Below are 22,740 nucleotides of genomic sequence, written 5' to 3' on the forward strand. Positions count from 1 at the left end.
ATACACAAAGACAGCATCAGTTCTATGTGTTTTTGTCCCATCCATGTAAGTCGAACTTGATGTCAAGAAGCCACGCAACGCTGCAATAAATAAAACAAACAAATGCATGCACGGTGGAGGTGGGGTGGTGGTTACTATTGTCACCTCACAACAAGAAGGTCTTGGTGACTTGTTGAAATATGCAGGACTTCCCTCTTAAAGGGAAGATCTAAATGGGGGCATATGTCTCTCTGAAACATCTGTTTCAGCACTGGTATGGCCTTTACAGTTGTGGAAGATGCTAATACAGCCCCCAGACGCTGCCTGTTCGCTGAGAATAACCAGAACTATTGTGGTTCTGATGAACTTTAGATGAACTCTTGACCAGAGAAGACAGCTGCGTTGCAGGATTGAGTTCACATGTGGTTCTGGGTTTGCATAAGAAAGTTTTAACTTGGAGCTTGTGGTGTTCACAGGCAGTGGTTTGTGGACGTGTCAGGATCTTAGTTGTTTTAGGCATTTTATTTTCTTTATTTTCTTTATCGATTCATAGTTTTGCCTTTTAGTTTGCTGTTTCACCTTACCCATAGTTTATCTGTTGCGTTTCACTGCACATAATAAACATGCAGGTAAAGTGAAGCCACTGAATTCATGTCTCAGAGGCGGAGGACCCTCATTTTTTAACAGGTGTTTCTCACTAAAAACAAGTCAGTAATGCAGTGACAATGACAGGCGATGGGTTAATAGACGCAACACATCACAGAATATGTTGGTTTTTTCCCTCCTTCTTGTCTGTACGCATGCTCAGTGTGATCTCCCCAGCTGATTCACACCACCAGCCGCATCCTCGCAGATCCAGCGGTCCGACGGCGCATGGATCGCCTGTGAGAAGAGCGAGCGCTCCGGCCAGGAGGGGTAAGACTGAGTCCTTCCCTGCTTCTGCACCCTGGTACACTGATAGAGGAGGCTGCTGCCCCGAAAAAGGTATTAAAAAAAAGAAGAAAAACGACGATGTACATGGCCTCGATGACTCACAGGTGTGCGCGCTCACTTCGCGTCCGAGTCCGCGTTATATAGAGCATTAACCAGTTCCAAAACACGCATCCGCTTTTGTTTAATCGCTGTAATCTGCAATTCCCTCGCTCTAAAACACGAAACGCGTGGTTTAACTTGTCCTTACCGACGTTTTTTTTTTTCTTCTTAGTTTTATTAAATTTTTTCATCCGAAGCCGTCAACAAGTGGAGAGGAAAGTTTGGAGCGGCTCGCCAGCACCATGGACAGCTCCTTCACCACAACACAAACTGAAAAAATAAACAGTTCAAACTCGGTTGGAACACATCCCCCGTGATAAATATGCGATTAAATGTAAATATATATCATATAGGTGAGAAAATGTGTCATTTTAACAAATTATATGCTATTATACCCCCATTGAGTTATTTTGCACTGTTTTAACTTCCATAGCGAAAATACAACATTTTGAAAATGGCTTCCAGGGTGCAACTTTTCAAAAACTCTCTGAATACGTGGAAACGTAACCCTTTTGAAATGCTGCTACTGTGCATGGACATCACCGTCATAATTTAAAAAAAAAAAAAAATGTGTGAGTCATAACACCAATGGCAGCCTCGGGAGTGATATGACTCCCAGTGTTGTTCACCTGGGATTTGGTAGTTTGATAGATCAGCGTCACCATTAATAGCAACCCACCTTCATAATCTGTCCATATGTGTGTGGTTTCTTTACAAAAACAAACCACAGCACCCACTGGTGGTCCAACACGAAAACTGTATCATTTTTAGTCATGTTTGTGTAAACGGACATCATTTTAAAAAATCTTTGCGGTGAAACGTTCCTAAAACAAAAGTGCAAACAATTATACACTGTCACTTAAACATTAGCATGTAAATTGAGCTAAAGTCAGGGATAGACTCAAAATTGGCAAATTAATAAAATAGCTATAAATTTAGGCACAAAACATTTGTATGTGTATGTGATTTTTACACACACACACCCACCCCTGGCGACTTGGTTCCTTCCAGTTTGCAAGCAAAATTAGTTACGAAAAGTTACAGTCACCATTATGAATACCACAAAATGTAACAGCGTATCAGTTTGTCCTCTATAATACACAGTTCATGTTTCATATCAGCCCCAATAAAAGGTAAGATCCTCTAAGTAATGGCACATCTCAATTGTTTTGTCAGTTACTTCAACATTCAAAAAAAGCATTTTTTTCCGATTTGTTTTTTAAATGTAGCGATAATTGGTTCCTAATAAGCAAAGTAAGAGGAATGTCTGTCTATCTATCTATTTCAAGGCCTGTCTTTAGTTTTTCTCTCCCACCACAGTCACAACTTATTGCTTAATTTTTAACCCTGAATGTAAATAAAACTGTTATTACTTGTGGACTTTGCTTCCCGGTGCACCAGTGGATTTACTCCCTTGGCTACGAGCACACAATCAGAAGGGTCGGGTTATTTTTGTTTTACAAGCAAAAATTGAAAAGCACAATGACAGTAAAGCCACAAAACATGGCTGAAGCGGTCCAAACGGGTTTAAGGTATATCAGAGATTTACCCCATAAGTCAGAGCACATGGTGCATTTGGTTATTTCAGTCAGTGTTTTCCCCCACTTGAAGGATGTTGTCCCAGGGTCATTGTTAATTCAGTGGTCAGGATTACAGCCCATACAGTGGAAAGCAGACCAGGTGTGTGTGTGTGTGTGTGTGTGTGTGTGTGTGTGTGTGTGTGTGTGTGTGTGTGTGTGTGTGTGTGTGTGTGTGTGTGTGTGTGTGTGTGTGTGTGTGTGTGTGTGTGTGTGAGTGTCGCTTGGTGAGACTGCTTGAAAGCAAAGAATAAAATAAATCAAGCAAACAGCCTCAGGAGAATAACAACAGAGGGACATGAATACAGTGTGCACGCACTTGCATATGTGTGACTCATCCGTGGGTGGTGATAGAGTCACCTCAGGGCCACGGTAGCCGTCAATCGTTCACACGCGACAACAATAACTGGGGCAGCGCCACGACACAGGCCGGGATTTATGACGCGTCTCTGCAGGCGGGGAGGCTTTTATTGAGGGAAATCCATATTCAGCAGATAAACAATGTTTCTGTTAACAGCTGAGCGGCTGATATGCACACATATCAATCTGCTCACAACTATGGAGGCTCATAGTATAAATGTGGATCTTTTACCGCAGGGCTACCGGGAGTGTGATGGCGCTGTGCTCCGAGGCCTGTGCTTCTGGCTCAGGGGGAGAATCCTCCGGCAGCGAGGTGAGCTTCGCCGTTCCCACCACATATGATTGAGTTTTATTCCATTTTATTACAGCTAAAGGAGTCTCGCGGTCAACATTAGTTCAGTTCAATTCAATTCCGTTTTATTTATATAGCGCCGTTTACAATATGGCCATCCCGTGGCACTTCACACTGAAATGAAATGTGAAGATAAACCCCCAAACAATTCCACATGAGCAGCATGAGTGACAGGGTACATTAAAACACACAAAAAAGTCATTTTTGTTTGGTGTTAGAGAAGGTCTCTAACTAATCTAAAGAAGTTTAATGAAGAAAACCGTCACGTTTCACAGCCAGACGTCCCACAGAGAGTCGCAGTGACACGTAATACTGACATGGATTATTTGAGGGGGAGAAAGGAAAGAAGTATTAGACATCACTAAGAAGTCTAAACCTAAAGCAGCTTGACTCAGAAAACCATCTTTTTTTTCACAGCCAAACGTCCTGCAGAAAGAAAGACGGTTCTTATTTGTATAACTAACTCTCAGTATTAGTTTATAAAGCTAAATTCAGATGAAGCTATTGATGAATCTTACGGATCTTTATGACCAAATTGCATGTATTGTGTTGTTCCACGTAAAACAACAGGTGTATTTTTGGTGCCATCTCTGGCTGCATGTCTTTCCAGGCTGCTTCCAGCTGCCTTCAGTTTGGGGTTCGGTCCTATCTGCACCACTTCTATGAGGAGTGCTCGTCCTCCATGTGGGACCGAGACCCCGAGGGCCAGGGGTTCGTCCAGAGCCAGAGATCAGCCCAGTGGTGGAACTCAGTCGTCTGGAAGGTAGAACCTTCAAGTCAGAGCGTAACGTACTGCGTTCTTACCGTCATAATTACTTTACTCTCAGCTTCACGGTTCAGTAGCTTCAAACCTGTTACTTTCATTCATCGGCTGGAGCCATTATTACTCATTTCTATGACAACTGCATTGAGCAGCTTGATTGATTAAGAGCAATTAATAGCCCAAGAGGCTGATTGACTGAAGGATTTGCGGCAATGAAAAATGGGCAGAAACGTGCTATTGTGCCCACACACAATGAAACTGATTTATTACCGAAGCGCACTGAGAGTTGAGTATGAAAGGTGAGTAAAATCACACACATTTGATGTGTGTGTGTGTGTGTGTGTGTGTGTGTGTGTGTGTGTGTGTGTGTGTGTGTGTGTGTGTGTGTGTGTGTGTGTGAATATTGCCTTCATGAATATGGAATATTTCAGTCACTCCATAGTGGCCTTAAGCAAATGATACCATTCTCAGCAGACCACATGTGAACATTGTAATCCAGGGGTGTCAAACACATTTCAGTTCACATTTCAGTTTCATCTTGAGTGGGCCAGACCAATAAAAAAGTGCCCAAATAACCCTTATGTGGCACAGAATATACATGATGAAAATGTCTATAGTTTCATAAAACCAAACAAATACATAAAATGACTACAATATTAACATGAAGCCAATTTTGATGAAACCTTCGAGTTCAAAATAGAGCAAAATATCCCAAAAAACTTCAACCCACAGCTGTTGCATTATGCATGTTTTTACAAACTCAGCCTGACAACAAGGCCAGTATCTCAGCTCGGGTCTCAGTGTTGTGTTGTATCCACGACTCTTGGGAAATTTGTTTGAAAATCAATGTTTTCTTTGGAATGTTCACACTTTGCTTGGTGGTTTGGCTGGATTGGAGCCTCTTGCAGGCCTGTTTTGGCCCCACGGGTCTTATTTTTGTCATCTCTGGTCCAAAATCCTCATTTGATTGCTCCTGTTTCTGCTTTTTTTCTGAGTAAATCAACTGCAAATTACAACACGGTGAATGAGCTGTATATTTGCAGTCACATGCAATTCAGCTTGCTTTTTTTTTTTTTTTTTGCAGAATCTTAGTCAATCAAGGCTTTTAGTGAGGAAACAAAAATGGCTTCCTGAACGCAATAGATTGTGCCACCTCTTCTTCTCACCTGCCACTGCTTGTAACAGCTCCAGAAAGAAAAACAAATCCTTTATTAGAGTGCAGACGTTGCATTTTGAAGTGTCTGTTCATGATGAACAGGCAGCGGTGTGGTGGTATTTGCAGAGGCATGAGCTTTACATGATTTTTCTGCATGGTGACCTTTTCTAACAAGAAGTGAGGAGCTCCGAGCAAATAAGACCAAATAAAGAAGCACGGAGACGCCGCAAACGACCGGCTCAGCTCTCTGTGTGTCCCGCCAGGTGTCCTTGGCCCTGGGTCTGCTGATCCTGACTGCGGGCGTCGCCACCCTCTCAGTCGGCTACTCCACCCCGCAGAAGATCGAGTCTTTCGGAGAGGGGGACCTGTTCTTTGTGGACGCCCAGGCCGTCAGCTTCAACAGGGGGCTGCACGTCAGTGCGGCGGCCGGGATCGGCCTCTCCTGCCTGGGCGCCGCTCTGCTGGCGACGGCGGTGGCGGTGTGGATCCTGCCCAGGGCCAAGCTGCAGGAGAAGCTCTTCTACAGACAGGGGGAAGGGGAGCGGAGGGCAAAGAGGGGTGGATTTAAGGACGCGGGTGACGTGGTCACTAAGCCGCCAGCCAGAGAGGAAGGGAAAGTTCCCTTCACTCTCGCAAAAGTGAAAAATGTGCAACCAAGTTCTTAAAATAAACGCAGAACTACGGGGTGCCCAAGCTTCCGTTCTCGTCCTGGGACCTCATTTACATTGTTTCTGTATCTGACAATTATCCTTTTCTCTGGGAAACTGTTCTGATGAGGGTTGTTTTGTGGCCTTTAAAGGCTTGAAGAGTACAAATTGAACTCAGAAAATGATTTATTTCATCCACAACATCCACAGCAGAGAGTATAAATGAGGCCCCAGTGCTTGAACCGGAGACCTTGTGGCTTCCTCAAGCTTCTCATAGTGCAGCATAGGGACACATCCGTTGACGGTAGACTGTGTTTGTGCAGTGCGCTCGTGTTATATGAAAAGAAAATACAATGAGTAATGCCTCAACAATCAAAGAGAGCAAAGCTGCGGTGCGTGATTACAGAAGAAAAGATGTTGTTTGCTCCCACTTGGTAGCGTATCTCGTACTTTTGCTGTTTGATATTTTTGGTTTTTCAATAGAGGTGGTAATTTTGCATGAATCACATGTTGAAACACACACACACACACACACACACACACACACACACACACACACACACACACACACACACACACACACACACACACACACACAGAGGTTGTAGATAAAGAGACTCATTACAAATCCGGCTTTTTCACGTATCGACACTAATGCTCAGCCCTCCGTTTTGAACCCATGTACAGTCTCATGCACTCTTAACCCCTTTGCACACCACACACACACTCACACACACTCACACACTCACGCGGGCATAAATTTGCACTCCATTGACAGTATCGCCTATTTTCCTCCCCACTGTAATCCAGTTCTGTAATTGCTTGCAATCTGTGTATCCAGGCAACAGTTGGGCTTCAAGTGCTCTATTTTGAACTCAGATCAAAGACTCTTTTTCTGATTGGTCCCTCACTTCTCCCCTCTCGTGATTTTCACACCAATCGGGTTTCTTGTTTACAGGCGCACACAGAGCGACTAAGTGGCGAAGCGCTGAGGGAGGAGGGATTTGCACCGGCACCTTAGAGGCCACCTGTCTGATTGGGTCCTCCAATCGATTGTAATAGCTGTTGTAATAGGGGGACAGGAGTTAGAGAATCGTACTGATTTCCCGGCACGTGTTCCGCTGAGTGTTGCTGTTGGTGTTTCACTGTTTGGCTGTGGTATTAGTCATGGTGAAAATAATGAAGTACAATGGGATTAAGTGTCACCGCTGCAAAAACAAATGGTCCAAATAAACTTGTGATCTGCATACTTGATTTCTTTTTTTCTGACTTTGTCCAATCACTCGACTCTACTACGGTTAACTGATTTTCAACCACAAACTATTCTATATAGTTCAAACTCATGAGTAGATTTAAACTCCATAAAGAAATCCTTGGAATTTTCCCACAGGAATATTGTTGCATTGAGGTGAAAATCCTAACGACTGTACCCCTTCTTCTCCATTTTCTTTGTCAGTTTTTGTGGTTTTTCAAGTAATTGATGCAGCATGTTATGTCTCATCCCATAAAGCTTTGCGTGCATTAAAATGACACACTGTTTAATACATTTGCCTTCATGAACACCAGACACAAAAGGCTTGAAGGAGTTTATGCTAATAGATTACATAACAAGCAATGTGATTGGAAAATTGTTCATGCTTGAAAAGGAGTTCAGTTCAGCCTTGAGCAGCTGCTGCTGTTGTGGTGAGGTGAGGTGAGGCATTTCCTCAACTGCCTCCCCACGACTTCTCTTTATGGACTCCACATAAGACATTTTCACTGTTGTACCTCAGATTTTTGACTCTGTGAACAGTCATATTGCGACACATCCATGGTTCGGGTGACACAAGCAAAAAGCAACAAACAAGTTTAACTTAAGATTTCAAAAACACTGTGGTATCCAACTTGAAGTCCTTCTTTCCAAGTAAATGTCCCTTTGTGTTATGGTTAACCAAATAAAATAAGAATTAAAGTCAGTGAAGAAGCCGATTGAGTTTTCAAACTAGCAAGCATTTTAAGTCATTAGAATTGGATTTCTTTTTCTTTAATTGAAAGTTAGCTCATGTCACTGCTTCTGACATTTTGTTTTGATTAGGTTTTAATGAAGTCCAGATCTCTCTTAAACCCTTTTCGCTGAATCAAACCTAATCTCTAATCTCTAATTCCTAACCCCAAACAAACAAGAGATGATTGTCTGCATTATTTAAAAAAGTTCCATTAATGTGAACAAGATCAGCATGTGCTCGTCCAAAAAAAGAGTGTGATGACAGTGAGCATTGAACGTACAGTCCAGAGTAGTGTGTGTGTGTGTGTGTGTGTGTGTGTGTGTGTGTGTGTGTGTGTGTGTGTGTGTGTGTGTGTGTGTGTGTGTGTGTGTGTGTGTGTGTGTGTGTGTGTGTGTGTGTGTGGAGTACATCGTGTTACTTTGGTGGTATGAGTCACAGCTGTGGCTGAGTGTGACTCATCCCGTCTTGTCTCCCAAGTCACACACCAACAGCAGAGAGACACCTAATGTTCGCTAGCCGAGACAGGACACACACACACACACACACACACACACACACACACACACTGGCAGACAGTTTTCCAGCTCTGTACATTGAAGAAATTAAATAGTAATCCCATTTAAAAGTGTTGTGACAGTGTCATTAAACGCCCTCCGTCCATCATCTTGCCTTCCTGTGTTGAGATCATTAACACATCATAACCTGCAAACGAGCGAACATCCACGCCATCACAGGGACTATTTTCCTATCCCTGTTGTTGGCGGGCTCTTTACACTCTCAGCGAATGTTTGCATGGCTGATTTGAGCACGCGAGGTTTATTAGCGGGAGTATACGTATGTGCATAATGAGATGGAGAAGTGGAAGCAGTGCTGGAGTTTCCTGTGAAGACGGAGGCTGCTCCGCTCCACTGGCTGCAGAGCTTGTGGAGTGAGTCACACAGTTGTGGGGGAAGAGAGGAGCACAGAGCCGAGGATTGACAGAGCCGTCCGTCCCACTGCGCCGTCTCGCTGCAACGTCTCATCTGCTTTTGGGAAAACACACACACACAGAGCTGGAGCTTTTCTAAGCTCGTGGATGGGGTTCCAAATTTGATTTTAATCATCTGCTGCAGCGCTTGATTATCTAAAAGGTCTACAAAAAGGTCACTTCAGTGTAAATTTGAAATGATGCTGTTTTAAAATGTTGGGGTACGTCGTAAGGATTTGGGTTTATACCCAATATGTGGTTTTCACTCAGACTTCATTGATAGAAGAATTTTGTTTTGATTACAGACAGCCATAGACATGCCTCAAGATGGAATTTTTCACAAAAAATACACCGCTTTTACTCTAACAGCCTAAAACGAATGCAGTCATGTCAAACATGAAGCTCGTGGATCAGAATCAGCCTTCCGGTGCGTTAAATCTTTATTACTTTAATACAAATACCCTCAGAAACCATATATTGGACTGTATTTATGAAGTTCCCTACTGAAGTGCTATACAGATTAAACTTAAATTACCCTGTCGTTCCTTCTGGGTATAACTTTTGGTCTTTTTGATAATTCTGCTAAGTACAGGCAGTAGTTGAAGTCCCGGATCAAAACAACAGTTGGTCTACAACAAGGATGCATATTATCACCAAGCCTTTTTAATATCATTATTGAGCATATGAAGATTGGCGCTTTGCAGCACGTCAGTGGATCCATTGATGGACTGGACTAAACCTGTGATTGGCTGGTGAAAACGACCTACTTCATGGACATGGAGAGGACTTCATTGAGCTTGCAAGTCGCTCAGACCACATTGCAAGGAGTTATGGCGACGGTCACCTCTGAAAGGATCAGAACCAAAACAGTCTTGAAGAGGTGGGCAGAATCCAACGTCTGTGCTCTCGTCATTAAACATGTTGGACAATGAAATGAAAAAGGAGGTTGTCTATGGCGACTGTACAGCTTGTTAACTCAATAAATCATGGGATTATCTTCACAGCAGAATCAGATTATAGAGATCACTCATCATTTGAATTGTATGGATGTGAGGCATGGAAGGATTAGAATCACCAAAATGTAATATGGCCTTTGAAATGAGCTCTGGAAAGTCAATGGAATAACTTGGAAACGGCATATTGAGGCAATGAGGATGTTTGACGGTGCAACTGTAACATAGAGTATGAGCTACTTGATGAGGTTGCACACAGATGGACGTTACAATGGTTTGGCTCGAGAGAAGGAATGGACCGGAAGTAGAACTGAAACTTGTGTCAGAAAAGTGTTGGAGACCCAGTGCAGTCATCAAACTGTCCCAATGGTGAAAGGACTATGGGAAAAACCTTGGATTCTCACTCCGCCGTCTTCATTACCATACTTAAAATGGCAATTTGCTGTGTTTTTCCATCCGAGATCTCAGAAATCTGTACAGCAGGAGCTAATGCGTGTGAGAGGAGGAGAATGTGGAGATTATAAATGCAATTTCACCCATCAGTGCAATGAAAAACGGCAGAGCCCTTTCTAAGGATGTAGCGCTGGACTGAGGCACGTCCCAGACAGACGTGACCACGGCGGAGAGCAGAGGGTTCAACGGAGGTGGAAATGTCGAAATGTAAAAAACAGGGGCGGGAAAAAGAAAAAAAATACACGGAAGCGGCAACATCCACTGTCTCACCCTCCCACTTTCATTTGTCATAGCATGCCTTCGGGCTGAAATTAACATTTCCCTCTAAAGAACTAAACCTGCGCATGGCTCCATTACAAGTGAGGCAACAGCAGGCAATCACATTGCCAATGAACTCATCAAAATTCCAGCAATGGTTACGGTTGACCACGTTGATGTCTACCACATTAGGACATGAGGAGATATCATTTTCCGCCGCAACCACAACTCAATTTGAGCATTTGCAATGACCAAATTCTCTCTCTGAGCAATGAAACATGCAGTCCATCACCATGAAATACTCGACGGTGCAGTGCACCACGCTGGCGGTGGAAGAACATGCCCCCCCCCCCCACTACTGTCTTATAATTCTACCGAACGGAAAGTTTTGCTCTGGAGCATCTTTTCGTCAGAAGCAGCTTCTCTGCTGTACATTCTGGATGAAGTCCTCCACATCGCACCACCAATCGACTTCTTTTGCAAAGCCGATGTTTGTGGACTGTGAAGATGAAAGGAGATGCGATTGGCCGGCCGACACCCGGTTTCATCAACCAGAAGCGTCATTACAAGAGGCCGACCCCGCACATCAAAAGGATCTGCAACGAGAACCAAATCCAAGTCAAAGGCATTTATCCTGTCTTCATTAACATTTTTTTTTTCTTTTGCTCTTCAGATGTAATATGCCATATTGAATAGATTTTTGTGTGTTTCCATGTATTTATTTTTTTCAGTTTTTCACCACTGCCCAATACATATTTCTCAAGCTAGAATAGAATGGGATCAAACAGCAGGCAGCACAACATGAGCAGAATAAAAACACCATGAACAAGAGCTGATTGATTATACAAACCAAAAATGGTTAATATTTATTGCATTTTTTCAGATATATGTTTTCCACCTGCCTTTGTTGCTGATGTACCACTTCTCCCTTATGTTCACTCACTGTCAAAGTCTTTTTTCTTTTTTTTTTACTTTATCAGGATTTTTTCACTTCTTAAAATGTTTTTTTGCACTGAAAGGTCTCCACTTTGACTTTCCAAACCTTCTGTGTCGAGTTATACAAATACAGCATGATAGTTTTTGGTACTTTGAACCATAAAACATCTTCCATGCGTTGATTTTCTCTCGTCAATGTATCCAGACTATAATGTAGATTATTTAGACAGGGGGTTCTGCAACCTACGGCTCCCTAAACCTTTCACTAAATTGTACATAAATGAATGTTTTTATCTTGTTTTCATTTTATTAAAACATAGTCATTTTCAAACTATTTCAACTTTTGGCCGAAAAGGGCTTTTAAAAAAGGCCCAACTAAAATAGCCAAAATGAATGAATTACTAAAACCACAAGAAATGGGAAGAAAAAACTCTGCTATAACAGCTGTTAAAAAAACACAAAAAAACCAACCTAATATGACAATCTAAAAGAAAAAACACCTTTAAAAAAAGAGCCATAATGGTTGGAACAGATTTTTATCCGAATTTGTTATATTTGATACCAGCTTTTATCTGTGTGGACTTGAAGACATTCAATTTGAACACCTTGACTGGATTGTTTGGTAACGTTCAGCGAAATAACAATAAATCACATTCGTCTTGTCGCATATACAACTCTAACCTTACCTCTGGTGAAGGTTAGAGTTTCACACATGACAGCTTCTGTTCCGACAGATCTCATCAGAGCTGCACCGACAAGAAGGAACGCACAGATTGGAGTGCTGAAGATTAAAAACTTTGAAGCTCACGGCCTCAAAACCATCCAGAAATCAGCTGGATCCTCATATTTCAACATTTGTGATAGTGGTCCACACAGACACTTACACTGATTGAAGCAACTATTCACGGTGTCTCTGGTGGCGCCGCCGTAAGTCATTCAAGCAGGAAATAAGTGTAAAAGAGAAGGTGAGCAAAAACTATATGAGAGGAAAGGAAAAAAAAGTAAATTAAAACACTTCATCACAAAAAAAAAGGAAAGAAACTTGGGGAATACATTAAACATTAGGTATTTGTAATATATAACGGTGGTAGATGATGTGCGGTGGATTTTAATTCCACTTTTTAATAACTTGCAAAAGCTCATCTTTTTCTTCTTGTTTCATCTGCCGTGTTGATCCATCTCGGTTAAGTATTTATGAGAGCCGGGTGATAATAAGGTGGCTAAATTCATGGCTGCAGGTGTGCAGAGGATGGTCTTAATAAAGTGGTAACTGGTGTTTTGAATTATTATTGCATCTTAAGAAAAATTGTGTTGAGTAATAAAGGAGAATCTGCGATGAGCGCTGACTGCTGCTCCAGACTCCGGATCACACCTTCTCGCCGTTTCAATTTACCTTTATGGGATGTTAAACAACACAAACTCCCCAATAAGAATGACATTCTGGTTTGTAACAACCAGTAATGTAATCATTTTGAGCTTTTTCAATATAATGACTGCAATGACGTAATATCTTGCCAATAGTGTAACAAGATGCCTGATTCATTATTGAAACGACGTTTTACCAATAGTTCAATAAGTTATTACGTGATTGAAGAGGCACTAAAAAAGAAAATCAATAATCACTGATAAAACAGGATTTCTTGGAAATATGTGCAGCTTGCTTTTCAAACAGAGGCATAGTCGTCATGTTCATTCATTCATTTCACTGTTTTATTATATTATCAGCTTATTGATTGTTACAAGGTTTTCTGCTATAAGGCCGGTTGTCGATGGAAACTAAAGTGTAATTTGTTGCTCAGACTTACATAATGTGTTGTGCTTGTGAAGTAGGAAGTTACTGGGTTGCTGGAAATACAAGCAAAATGTAAGAAATGATGACATATTGGTAAACTTTAAGGTTAAAGTAGGGTCTCAAAAACATGAAACTTAAACAAAACTTGGTGATTTATTTCTTAGTATTTCACTTAGTATGTTTTATAACGTTTTTTTTTGTTTGAACAACTATATATTGTATACATTGTGATAATTGCTTATGGAATAAAACACTAAAGCATTAAAATATCATTTTGTCTATATTTCTTGTGTTGTATAATGTTGACAAGTGAAAATGAAAAAGACGCAGTTTCTTTATAAAGGGAAAAACTTCAGTCGACAGGAAATGCGAGTTGAAGAAATTAACTTGAGCAATTGAATGTTGTATTTTCACATTAAGCCTGATTTCCTCAGATCCTGATTAAAGCAAATATTTTACTGTTTCACATTCTGCATTTTGCAGGTGATCAACCAAGCAAGCTGTTTGTTGACTCTAGTAATTCCTACTGAATTGTACATATAAAAATCCAGAGAAATCCATCCTTCCTGTCTGTCTATCTGACAGCAGATTCTGCAGAATCATATACATTTTTAAGTTTCAAGAATCCGTCATGCATCAGAGAAGATTAATCACAAAGTCAAAATTTGAGAAAATGTATAATATTAAAGTCTGCAAACGCTATCGAGAGCCAGCTGAGGATGTGTTGTACATGAATCTATAGGAGTAAACGCTAAAAGGAGTGTGTGTTCATTTTGCACTTCAGATGTGACCCTCACTTAGTAAATCAGCTTCCACATGCCTGTGTATTTAATATCTCTTTTATTTGACTAAATATTAAAGAGAGACATAAGTGGCAGCCTTCATTTTGTTCCATGTTGGGTGTAGTGTGAGTAGCTTTAAGTCGCAGGCACTTCCTTTTTAAAACCCTTTAAAAAAATCCCCAGAGCATCTCAGGACCAAGACTTTAAGGCTGAGGTTGAGATGAGATGAAGATGGTTCCCAAACCTTTTATTAAATGAGAGAAAGTTGAAAGCAATAATGCTTTATGTCATTAGATTGGAACACAATGCAATGAGATCAGCGTTGCTCTCCATTATAGATATAAAACAACGGTATTATACAGTATATAGATCAACCCTTTCTTTCTAAATGTTACATGCCAGGTAATCTCTTCGTCCTCGAGTTAAATACCAAACAACACAATTAAACGTGAGTCTCATTCAACAACCTTTCATTCTGAAAAAGTATCCCAACAGTGAATGATATCATGGGTTGAAAACCGTGAAGGGCGAGTTGGGATTTCACCAGGACTCATGTCTGTGACAGTGTTTGCTCTCCTACAGTATATTTCAAGATTATCTTCTCATTCATGTCCCGACAATGTCAACTTAAAGTCAACGCACGGGAGAGCCCAAACACGGCTAATCAAAAGTTTGCATTGCTCAAAAGTTACCCCACCACCAGCCTACCCCCCTCTCTCTCTCTCTCTCTCTCTCTCTCTCTCTCTCTCTCTCTCTCTCTCTCTCTCTCTCTCTCTCTCTCTCTCTCTCTCTCTCTCTCTCCCTCTCTTTCTTTCTCTCTTTCTTTCTCTCCCTCTTTGTCTGAAACCCATCAGCAGATTTGGCACAGTCAAACACCTCTGCATATTTGCAGTCACCATTGGTTTGTTGAGCATTAAAAATGTTAATTGGAATTTTTAAAAAGGAAAGAAAATATCGCATTACCATCCCACCTCCTCCAGTCACAGGCTGTCAGAATGCAATATTCCAAATTAGATTGTATTTGGATAATCTTTTGAACTGTAATAGGTTTCCAGCCAGCAGGCATATTACTATTGGCACATCATTATTAAACAAAAGTGACACCGAACCATCACTTTGCAGGCGGCGCCAGATAAACGTTCGACACCGTGCAAATAATATTAGTTCTGCTTCCAGAGTCACTGGCTTATCTCTGGGATGCTATATTGGGTTCATATCCCTGTCGGCTGGCGAGGGCCTTCTGACGGAAGTGTCTAAATTTATGAGTAGCCCATATGTGTGAGGTGCATGTATGAATAGGCTGCTGTGTGTGTCGCACATTAAGGCTTTTATATGTAAATGCTGTGTTTGTGGGCGCGTGGGCGGACGGACGGATGAGTGTGCGCCCGCTCGTGGGTGTGCGTGCAAAAAGGGAAACTGGATGCATTCATATGTAAATAGGCGGTGCATGCGCGCCTGTATATGCAGACGCGACCCATATCATGGCATAATGAGATCCGCCACTGTTGGTTACCCTCAGACAGTGGTAATTATGGCTGCGGTGGGGAAAAAAGAAGAAGAAGGAAAAAAAAGGCTGGATGGACGCAGGCCTCAGTCCCACTGACAGCACGCTGCAGGCAAAATGACGACCTGTCCGTTTGGCGGGAGTCCGTTAACAGGATATGATAAATTAGACCCTGCATCTGCTTTCTAATCAGCTTTACAAAACCTGCATTTTGCACCGCTTACAATATCCAACAGCAGAAAGACAGTGGCATTTTACAACAGTAAAAAACACAAGATCAGAGTCAATAGAGAAAAAAACAAAAATAGTAAAAAAAACACAAAAAAAACAAGCCACATGAAAAAGGAGAAGTGTTTTGTTTAGCTTGCTCAGTTTCCTTCCCGGAAGGCCAAATTGAGCGTTGCACCTCCAAACAGCCCGTGGAGAGGTCTATAGGTTGTGTTAAATGGACCAAAAAGCTTGTTCCTCATTGAAATGGGTGGAAGGCTGCTTTGTAAAACACTGTGCAAAGTGTTTTACAGGCTCGCTCTGTTTCTGTGGAAACTGTTTACCCCATCAATAAAACGCAAATAGAGGAATAAACGCACGCGTTCACCGGACGGGCCCACTTTTATTTGCAGTAATTGGACCGTGCAGACAAATTCCGACATGTTGATGCTCGTTCATCACGAGAAAACAAGCTCAGGTCAAATGTTTTGGTAAAACTGCTGCTCACTATTTATTTTTGACGGTAAAACATGACTTTGAAAAGACCAATACTATTAGATCCCAGAGACCTCTTGAGTTATTCTGAATTCGAACCAAGTACGTAAATTATCTCATGCTAACCTTCTGTCTTCAACTCGAATGAAATTGCAAGATCTTGCCAATGGAAAACAGCAGCAAATCACAACTTTACAAAAATGGTTTCGTGCTGCAGCGCATGTTTACGAATCAAGAACTAATTAGATTGAGATTCCCTACAATTCATTCAACTCTATAAAGCATTTCTATTAAATTGAAATAGCCTTGAAGAGTTCAGCAATATGATCATATTTAAAGTACGCTATACACAAGAAATAATGGATACATGGCCGCAATTTTCATTTATTTTCATGAAAACTCTCTTTTCTCCCTGCAATGTAAGAACTTTAAGGATATTTTTCGAATGTTCATCCATTCACGTGTTTCAAAAAAAAAAAAAAAAACACGATTGCTAATAATTTATCAAGACCAAACTCTGCGAGTGTGCGTCACTTTTAAGGAATTAAAAGCTGATTAATCTGCCTGTCGGACACAAACAGCTTGTTGACGGAGGATCTGGGATTAATGAGTTGAGCTACACTGAGATCAGTTTCCTCGCGTCACGTTGTACTCGTGACACATCATCAGTGACGTTGTGTCGAGTGAAAAAGGCATCGTATTTGCACAGCAACGCTTTATAAACAGTGTTCATCTCCACAGCAGCGGCAGGAATGCTGATGATGATGTAGTTTTCGCGCTGGGCCACTCGTGGGTGCTGTTGTTTGTTTTCGTTATGCGACCCACACGGGGACTGGGAGTCACGCGACTTGAAGATGTGCAGGAGAATTATTTACGAGAGCCATGCTGTGCATGCGCAGTAGCAGAGTTTTCAAGAAGGCTTACCCCGTTGCCGTGGTGATGGAGTTGGAGCATGCTTGAAAACATCCATGAAACCTGGCAACCCTTTATAAAACACCTATCCAACATTATCATTCAAGCAGAAACCAAGTGAGATGCCTCCCCTCCCCTCGTCTATCTTCTGTATCTTTCCTTCCATTTTCTTTCTTTGCTTTTTTTCTCTTACTTACTTTGTTCTACCATCTAATTCTTTTAATCATTCATTCATTTAAATTTTTTTTATTTTCTTATGTAGGTGTGGCTTGTATTGAGTTTCTATGCATGGGTTTAAAGGGACAACGGATAATCGCCGACATTAGTCCGGGTGTAGAAGCAGGTTGGGCTGAATTGATTTAATATTGATACTCTGTTTACAACATGCATTACATTGAATGACCCTCTTACTTGTCAATCCATCTGTTTATCTGTTTTGTTGTTGAAAAACACTAAAGCAAATGAAGAAATTCTTTACGGGTTATTTTCTAAACTCTTACTGAAGTGCCGCTCATTTTCTAAACATGATTTCCACAATCAGTTTTGACGACCACTCGATGCCACTGGAGAGCTTTATGCGGAAGTTTGCTGCGTGCCGGCGTTTCACCGCGATGAGTGATGTATGAAGGGATGAACAAAGGTACGCGCTCCTGAAAAAAGCCTCGCCGAGACTGTTTGTATCCGGGTCTTCGGCGTCCCATCCCCATCCGTCTCGGCTGTAATCGCCCTTGTCCCGCCGTCTGTCTCCTCTGACGAGAGCCCGGCCCGCTCTCACCTGATGGGCTCTGCATCCTCTTTGCACAACCGACAATCGCGTCAGCCAAGTTCTGATTTATTTCCTTGATACTTGCCTTGAACCTTTCAGCAGCTCTCTTTTACATCTCCCCATCTCTGAATGCGAGTGTTTCCTCCCCTGCTCGTCTCGATGGCTAATGGCCTCCACACAGCGCACTGTGTCTTTTATGGCGAGGGGTCCCTTGATCAAGTGCATGTTTCCCAGCCTCATATAAGCAACACAGAGGGGAAAACATAAAGGATATGGCAATACTCCATTGACGCGAGCTCTCGCCCATCAATACAGGGCACTCAGAGCGCAGCCACAGGCACACATCCATTTCCCTCAGCTTTTTTTTTATTTAGTTTTTCTTCTTAGATATCTCCTTAAATGATTTGAAAGGTTTTCACAGCTGCTTCTTTCTATTTTTCTTGAATTCTAAAAAAAAAAAAAAAAAAAAAAGAACACACTTAGCAAGCTTGTCAATACTGCTGGCTGAAAGAACCAAAATATAGCAAATCATCGTAGCTTTAATGTAAACGGGCGTGAAAACGCAACGTAAAGTTGTGTAAAGAAGCAGCGTTGCCCGTTGGCGCTTTGGGGGTGTTTTTTTGCGCTTGTGATTTGGTTACGGTGGAATCGCAGTGACTTGAACAGCGGGCTGCATATGTCCCTTCATGTGTCTTTTCTCCTGACATTTGATGCGTTAAAAAAGAAAAAAAGAAAAAAGAAACATCTCTGGATATGACATAGAGGAGTGTGGGTGAAGGAATTGTAATTATGGAGTGAATTGTTTGAAAATAGCTCCAGTGTGTACATAAATAGTTATTAGATATTTTATTGCTATGAAGTTGCTGATATCTTTTGAAGTGACAACATTAGATGCTCAGGAGGGAAATGGAAAAATTCTACACGAAACCCACAAACATCCAAAATGAGATGGGTTGAAGGAGCAGCCGTTCAAATGTGAAAATGTTATTACCGTATTTCCTGGACTATAAGTTGCACCTGACTATAACATCATTTCTTGGATAGCACTTTTTCTGCTATTCTTTTTTTTTTCATTTTCTGTAGCGTAACAATTTTATTTACTTTTTGGTTAAAAATGTAGCTGTGGAGCTTTTTTTTTTTTTCTTTTTTTACGGTGATACTGTAGTAGCATTTTTTTTTTTTATCATAACATGACATCTATTGGCCCGAGGTGGCATGTTCTGACATTTGACGCTTTTTAATATAAGTTGCACGACTATTCAAACAACAACAAAAACTTAGGATTTATAGTCCAGAAAATATGGTAAATCCACAATATATAATTCATAAAAATTAAATAAAGACATATTTTTGAACGAAACTGCACTACTTTACTGACTTTGATCATTTACAGTGAGAATATCAGCCTCGCTTGACACGGATATACCACAAACATTTGAACAAAAATGGGCTGATTATTTTCAAAAGGTTTATAGATTAGGATCCTCTTGGTTGTGATGAGTGTGATTGATCCTGAGTGTGTGTGTGTGTGTGTGTGTGTGTGTGTGTGTGTGTGTGTGTGTGTGTGTGTGTGTGTGTGTGTGTGTGTGTGTGTGTGTGTGTGTGTGTGTGTGTGTGTGTGTGTGTGTGTGCGTGTGTGTGTTGCATTATGGGAAATCTATGTGAAAAGGCTGTTGCACACTAGCAATGGAATCACAGTTCTCCTGCAACCCTGGGAACAAGGAAAGAGTCTTGCAGCATCGTGCAAAATTAAGAAACACATTGGAGGATGTTGGACGCATTCATGAGTGTAGAAGGATTCAGGAATGTGAGCAGATGCGGGTCCTGCACTCAGCAGATTGTTAAATAACGACTTTCCTGACATTTCTGTTGTGCTCAGGATTTTGTGTTCAATTACAGTTTCCCCCAGCACGTTAAGGTATGTTTCTCTCGCACAGTGCATTAAGGAACCTCCCCAAGGGCATTAATAAAATATAACTAGTTTAGTTAATTTAGTTTCAAATTAAAAGGGCAACTCGGTGATAACCGAGAAAGAGTTTGGTAATAAGACTAAAGCCTTTATACCTTTGAGGTATAAAGAAGGTTAAAAAAAAAAAAAATCTGCTGCAAGGCTTTGCACCGTCTGATAACATGGACCAGACTGTGCAGGAAGCTATTCTGCAGCTCGCCGCTACAGGCTGCCGGCTTGCGCCGAAGCTAAAATCATCACTGCCAGTTGTTCACTCTGACTGTAAATGTGCAACCCAAAAAATAAACACTACCAATTGTTTCCATGCGGTTTCGCAACCGACCCTTCAGACATTAACGAGTTTGCGGCAAATCCAACATCGACTGAGAACTTCCAGGGGCGAAGGGACTTTACAGAAGCGACACACTCCCCTAAGCATACTGTAGGATGGTAGTATACAATATATGAGCCATTCAAATAATGTAGTTATATTGAGGACTGCACTAAGAGACTAAAGGTATAGAAACATCATGGTCACATCATCCTCTGACCTCAATTGGACTTGACAACCTGTGGAGCATCCCCAGCATATTAATCTACTGACAGAGCCACAATAAAGAGGAAAATACAGGATCAGCCTCATTAAAAACCTCCAAATTCAATACGTTTCTCATCCTTTTTCTTTTTTCTTTTTTGTTCCCACCCAAATAAATAATTACACCCAGATTGCGTTCCACTCCTCGAGCGGGGATAAGTTACACGCTGTCATGTTCTGTCGATCCCCGCTGGAAAAAAAAAAAAGGAGCAAAGTTCCCTGCGATTTCGTTGTAAATGTCAAGGAAAACAAATCAAAAGTTAATTGAGTAATAAGTTGCGGCATGTTGTTTTGGTGTACTGAGCAGAGAAGTCAGCTGTAAACTAGTGACGCTCCAGTGGAAAAGACGCCTCCACCGGTGAGGATTGAACGTATTATTTTGTCAATGAGCCCCGTGGGCTGATAAGCATGATGAAACCGCAGCATGGGGCTGAGTGGCAGCACGAGCTGACATGTTCGCTCAGATGTGTCATCAATCACTCCCCCAAAAATACATTCTACTTCGCCAGTGACTAGTTAAGCAGAATCAGGGCACAGCTCAAATGTGCTGGGAAACGAGGTATTTTAATAATGCCCGCTGAAAAGGGAAATTCAGCTGTGAATTTACGGCCATGACAGGAAATATCGGTAATTAATGCGTCGCGTGGAGATTATCGTGCGTCTGTTTAGAGAATAACAAGTTGTGAAATGATTTAAATCGAAGGTGACAACTGTATTTTAGTCCAGGGGCCCAGTTTAATCTCAAACCACGACAAAAACTTGCCACTTATAGTACCATACTTTCTGAACCATAAAGAGCCTTGAAGGTACGATAATATATGTGGTGCTTAATTATTTACATAATTTCTGAACTGAAAGTGGCACGAAGTGGAATTTATATTACCATACTTTCTGGACTATACGTTGCACTTACTGTCCAGAAAATATGGTAATTTGTATGCTACTTATATTACCAAATAGCTGAATATACAATAATCATACTTATATACCGATATTTCCTGGACTAAAAGTAGCCTCTCGTGTCACCTTATTTTCTGGACTATAAGTGATACTCATTATCCAGAATACACTGTAACATACATAAAATATGGTAATATACCGCACACACAATGAGCAAGAAATAAAGTAATATAAATACAACACTTTACCAAAGTGTCTCAGCTACAAGTATCACAAAGTGGCATGTATATTACCATATTTTCTGTACTATAGGTTGCACTTATTGTTCAGAATTTTCCGTAATATAAGTGCTACTTAAATGACTCTCTGGGCTAAAAGTACAAAATATGTCAATATATTACTGTATTTTCTGGAATAAAAGTAGCATTTAGATCACTGTGTTTGTTAGTCTAGAAGCAGTACTTACATTACCACATGTTCTGTACTATAAGTAGCATTTATAGTCCAGAAAAAGATCAATCTGTAAAAAGTGAATGTCAAGATATCCGTATCGAATTTCAATTGTCCCATGAATTACACTCCTCTGTCACTTGATTTGAAGCTCGCGTTCATGAATCTGACGGCGGGATGTGAAACGATAATAACCTCTGCTAACCTGGGGGCAAGTGCAGGACCCCACTGGGCAGAGATCACAGTGGTGAGAGACAGATCAGCACTTGGCAAAGGAAATAGTAATAAGACTCTTTGGATGTTGGGTTAGGGTTAACTAGAGGTGAGCACAATACTGCCTTCTGTTTTTTGTTTTAAAGGTCCTGGGTGTGACGTTTTTTTGACTTCACTGGATGATTTCAACCTTCAAAACCTCTCAGGAAAAAAACGTATTTGGTCTTATAAATATGAAAATCAATATATAAATGCACGTCAAATTGCACTTGTAGTTTTGTGGAAAAACCTGTCACACTTGTATGATCTATTATATATATTCAGATCTGATGTTAAGCTTGGAAAATAAAAGTGGAATAAGAGGTAAAGCAAAATGAGGTTTCACAGTAAAAGAAGACAAAATGATTGAAGATATTGTTGTTCGTGGTCAGTTCGTTTTTTCCCCTCATATGACTGTCACAGCTGGTGTGGACTTCAGAGGACGGAGGATTTTTATTTAAAAACATTCCTTTATTTGATCATGTGTTATTGGTATGTGCCAATCTGAGAAAAAGCCATAATAAAATATTGCATGTGTGCAATGGTATTTAAATTTTTTTTATTTTTTTTTTTTCACTGAAGTTCTTTACCATCGTTTCATCTCCCTTTTGGCTCCCGTCTAAACCGTTTTCAGTACAAATAAGCCTGGTGGGGAATAACTGCGCTAAGTTTTTACTGTTTCCCCACATCTATAAACCTGTGATTTGTGAATATTAGTG

General features: G+C 41.1%; 1 protein-coding gene across 1 annotated transcript in view; it reads left to right on the forward strand.

The window, feature by feature from the left end:
• nrsn1l (neurensin 1-like) overlaps window positions 1-6,291 on the forward strand; it is an 84,462-nt gene extending 78,171 nt beyond the window's left edge. Inside the window, exons 2-5 of the mRNA XM_080516453.1 lie at window positions 788-894; window positions 3,186-3,261; window positions 3,911-4,063; window positions 5,483-6,291. Of these exons, the coding sequence (XP_080372579.1) occupies window positions 3,202-3,261; window positions 3,911-4,063; window positions 5,483-5,884 (615 nt within the window). The 5' untranslated portion in view covers window positions 788-894; window positions 3,186-3,201 and the 3' untranslated portion in view covers window positions 5,885-6,291. The remainder of the gene's footprint in view (window positions 1-787; window positions 895-3,185; window positions 3,262-3,910; window positions 4,064-5,482) is intronic.
• Window positions 6,292-22,740: the final 16,449 nt, after the last annotated feature.

Source organism: Blennius ocellaris, assembly GCF_963422515.1.
Source record: "Blennius ocellaris genome assembly, chromosome: 20".
Lineage (NCBI taxonomy): Eukaryota > Metazoa > Chordata > Actinopteri > Blenniiformes > Blenniidae > Blennius > Blennius ocellaris.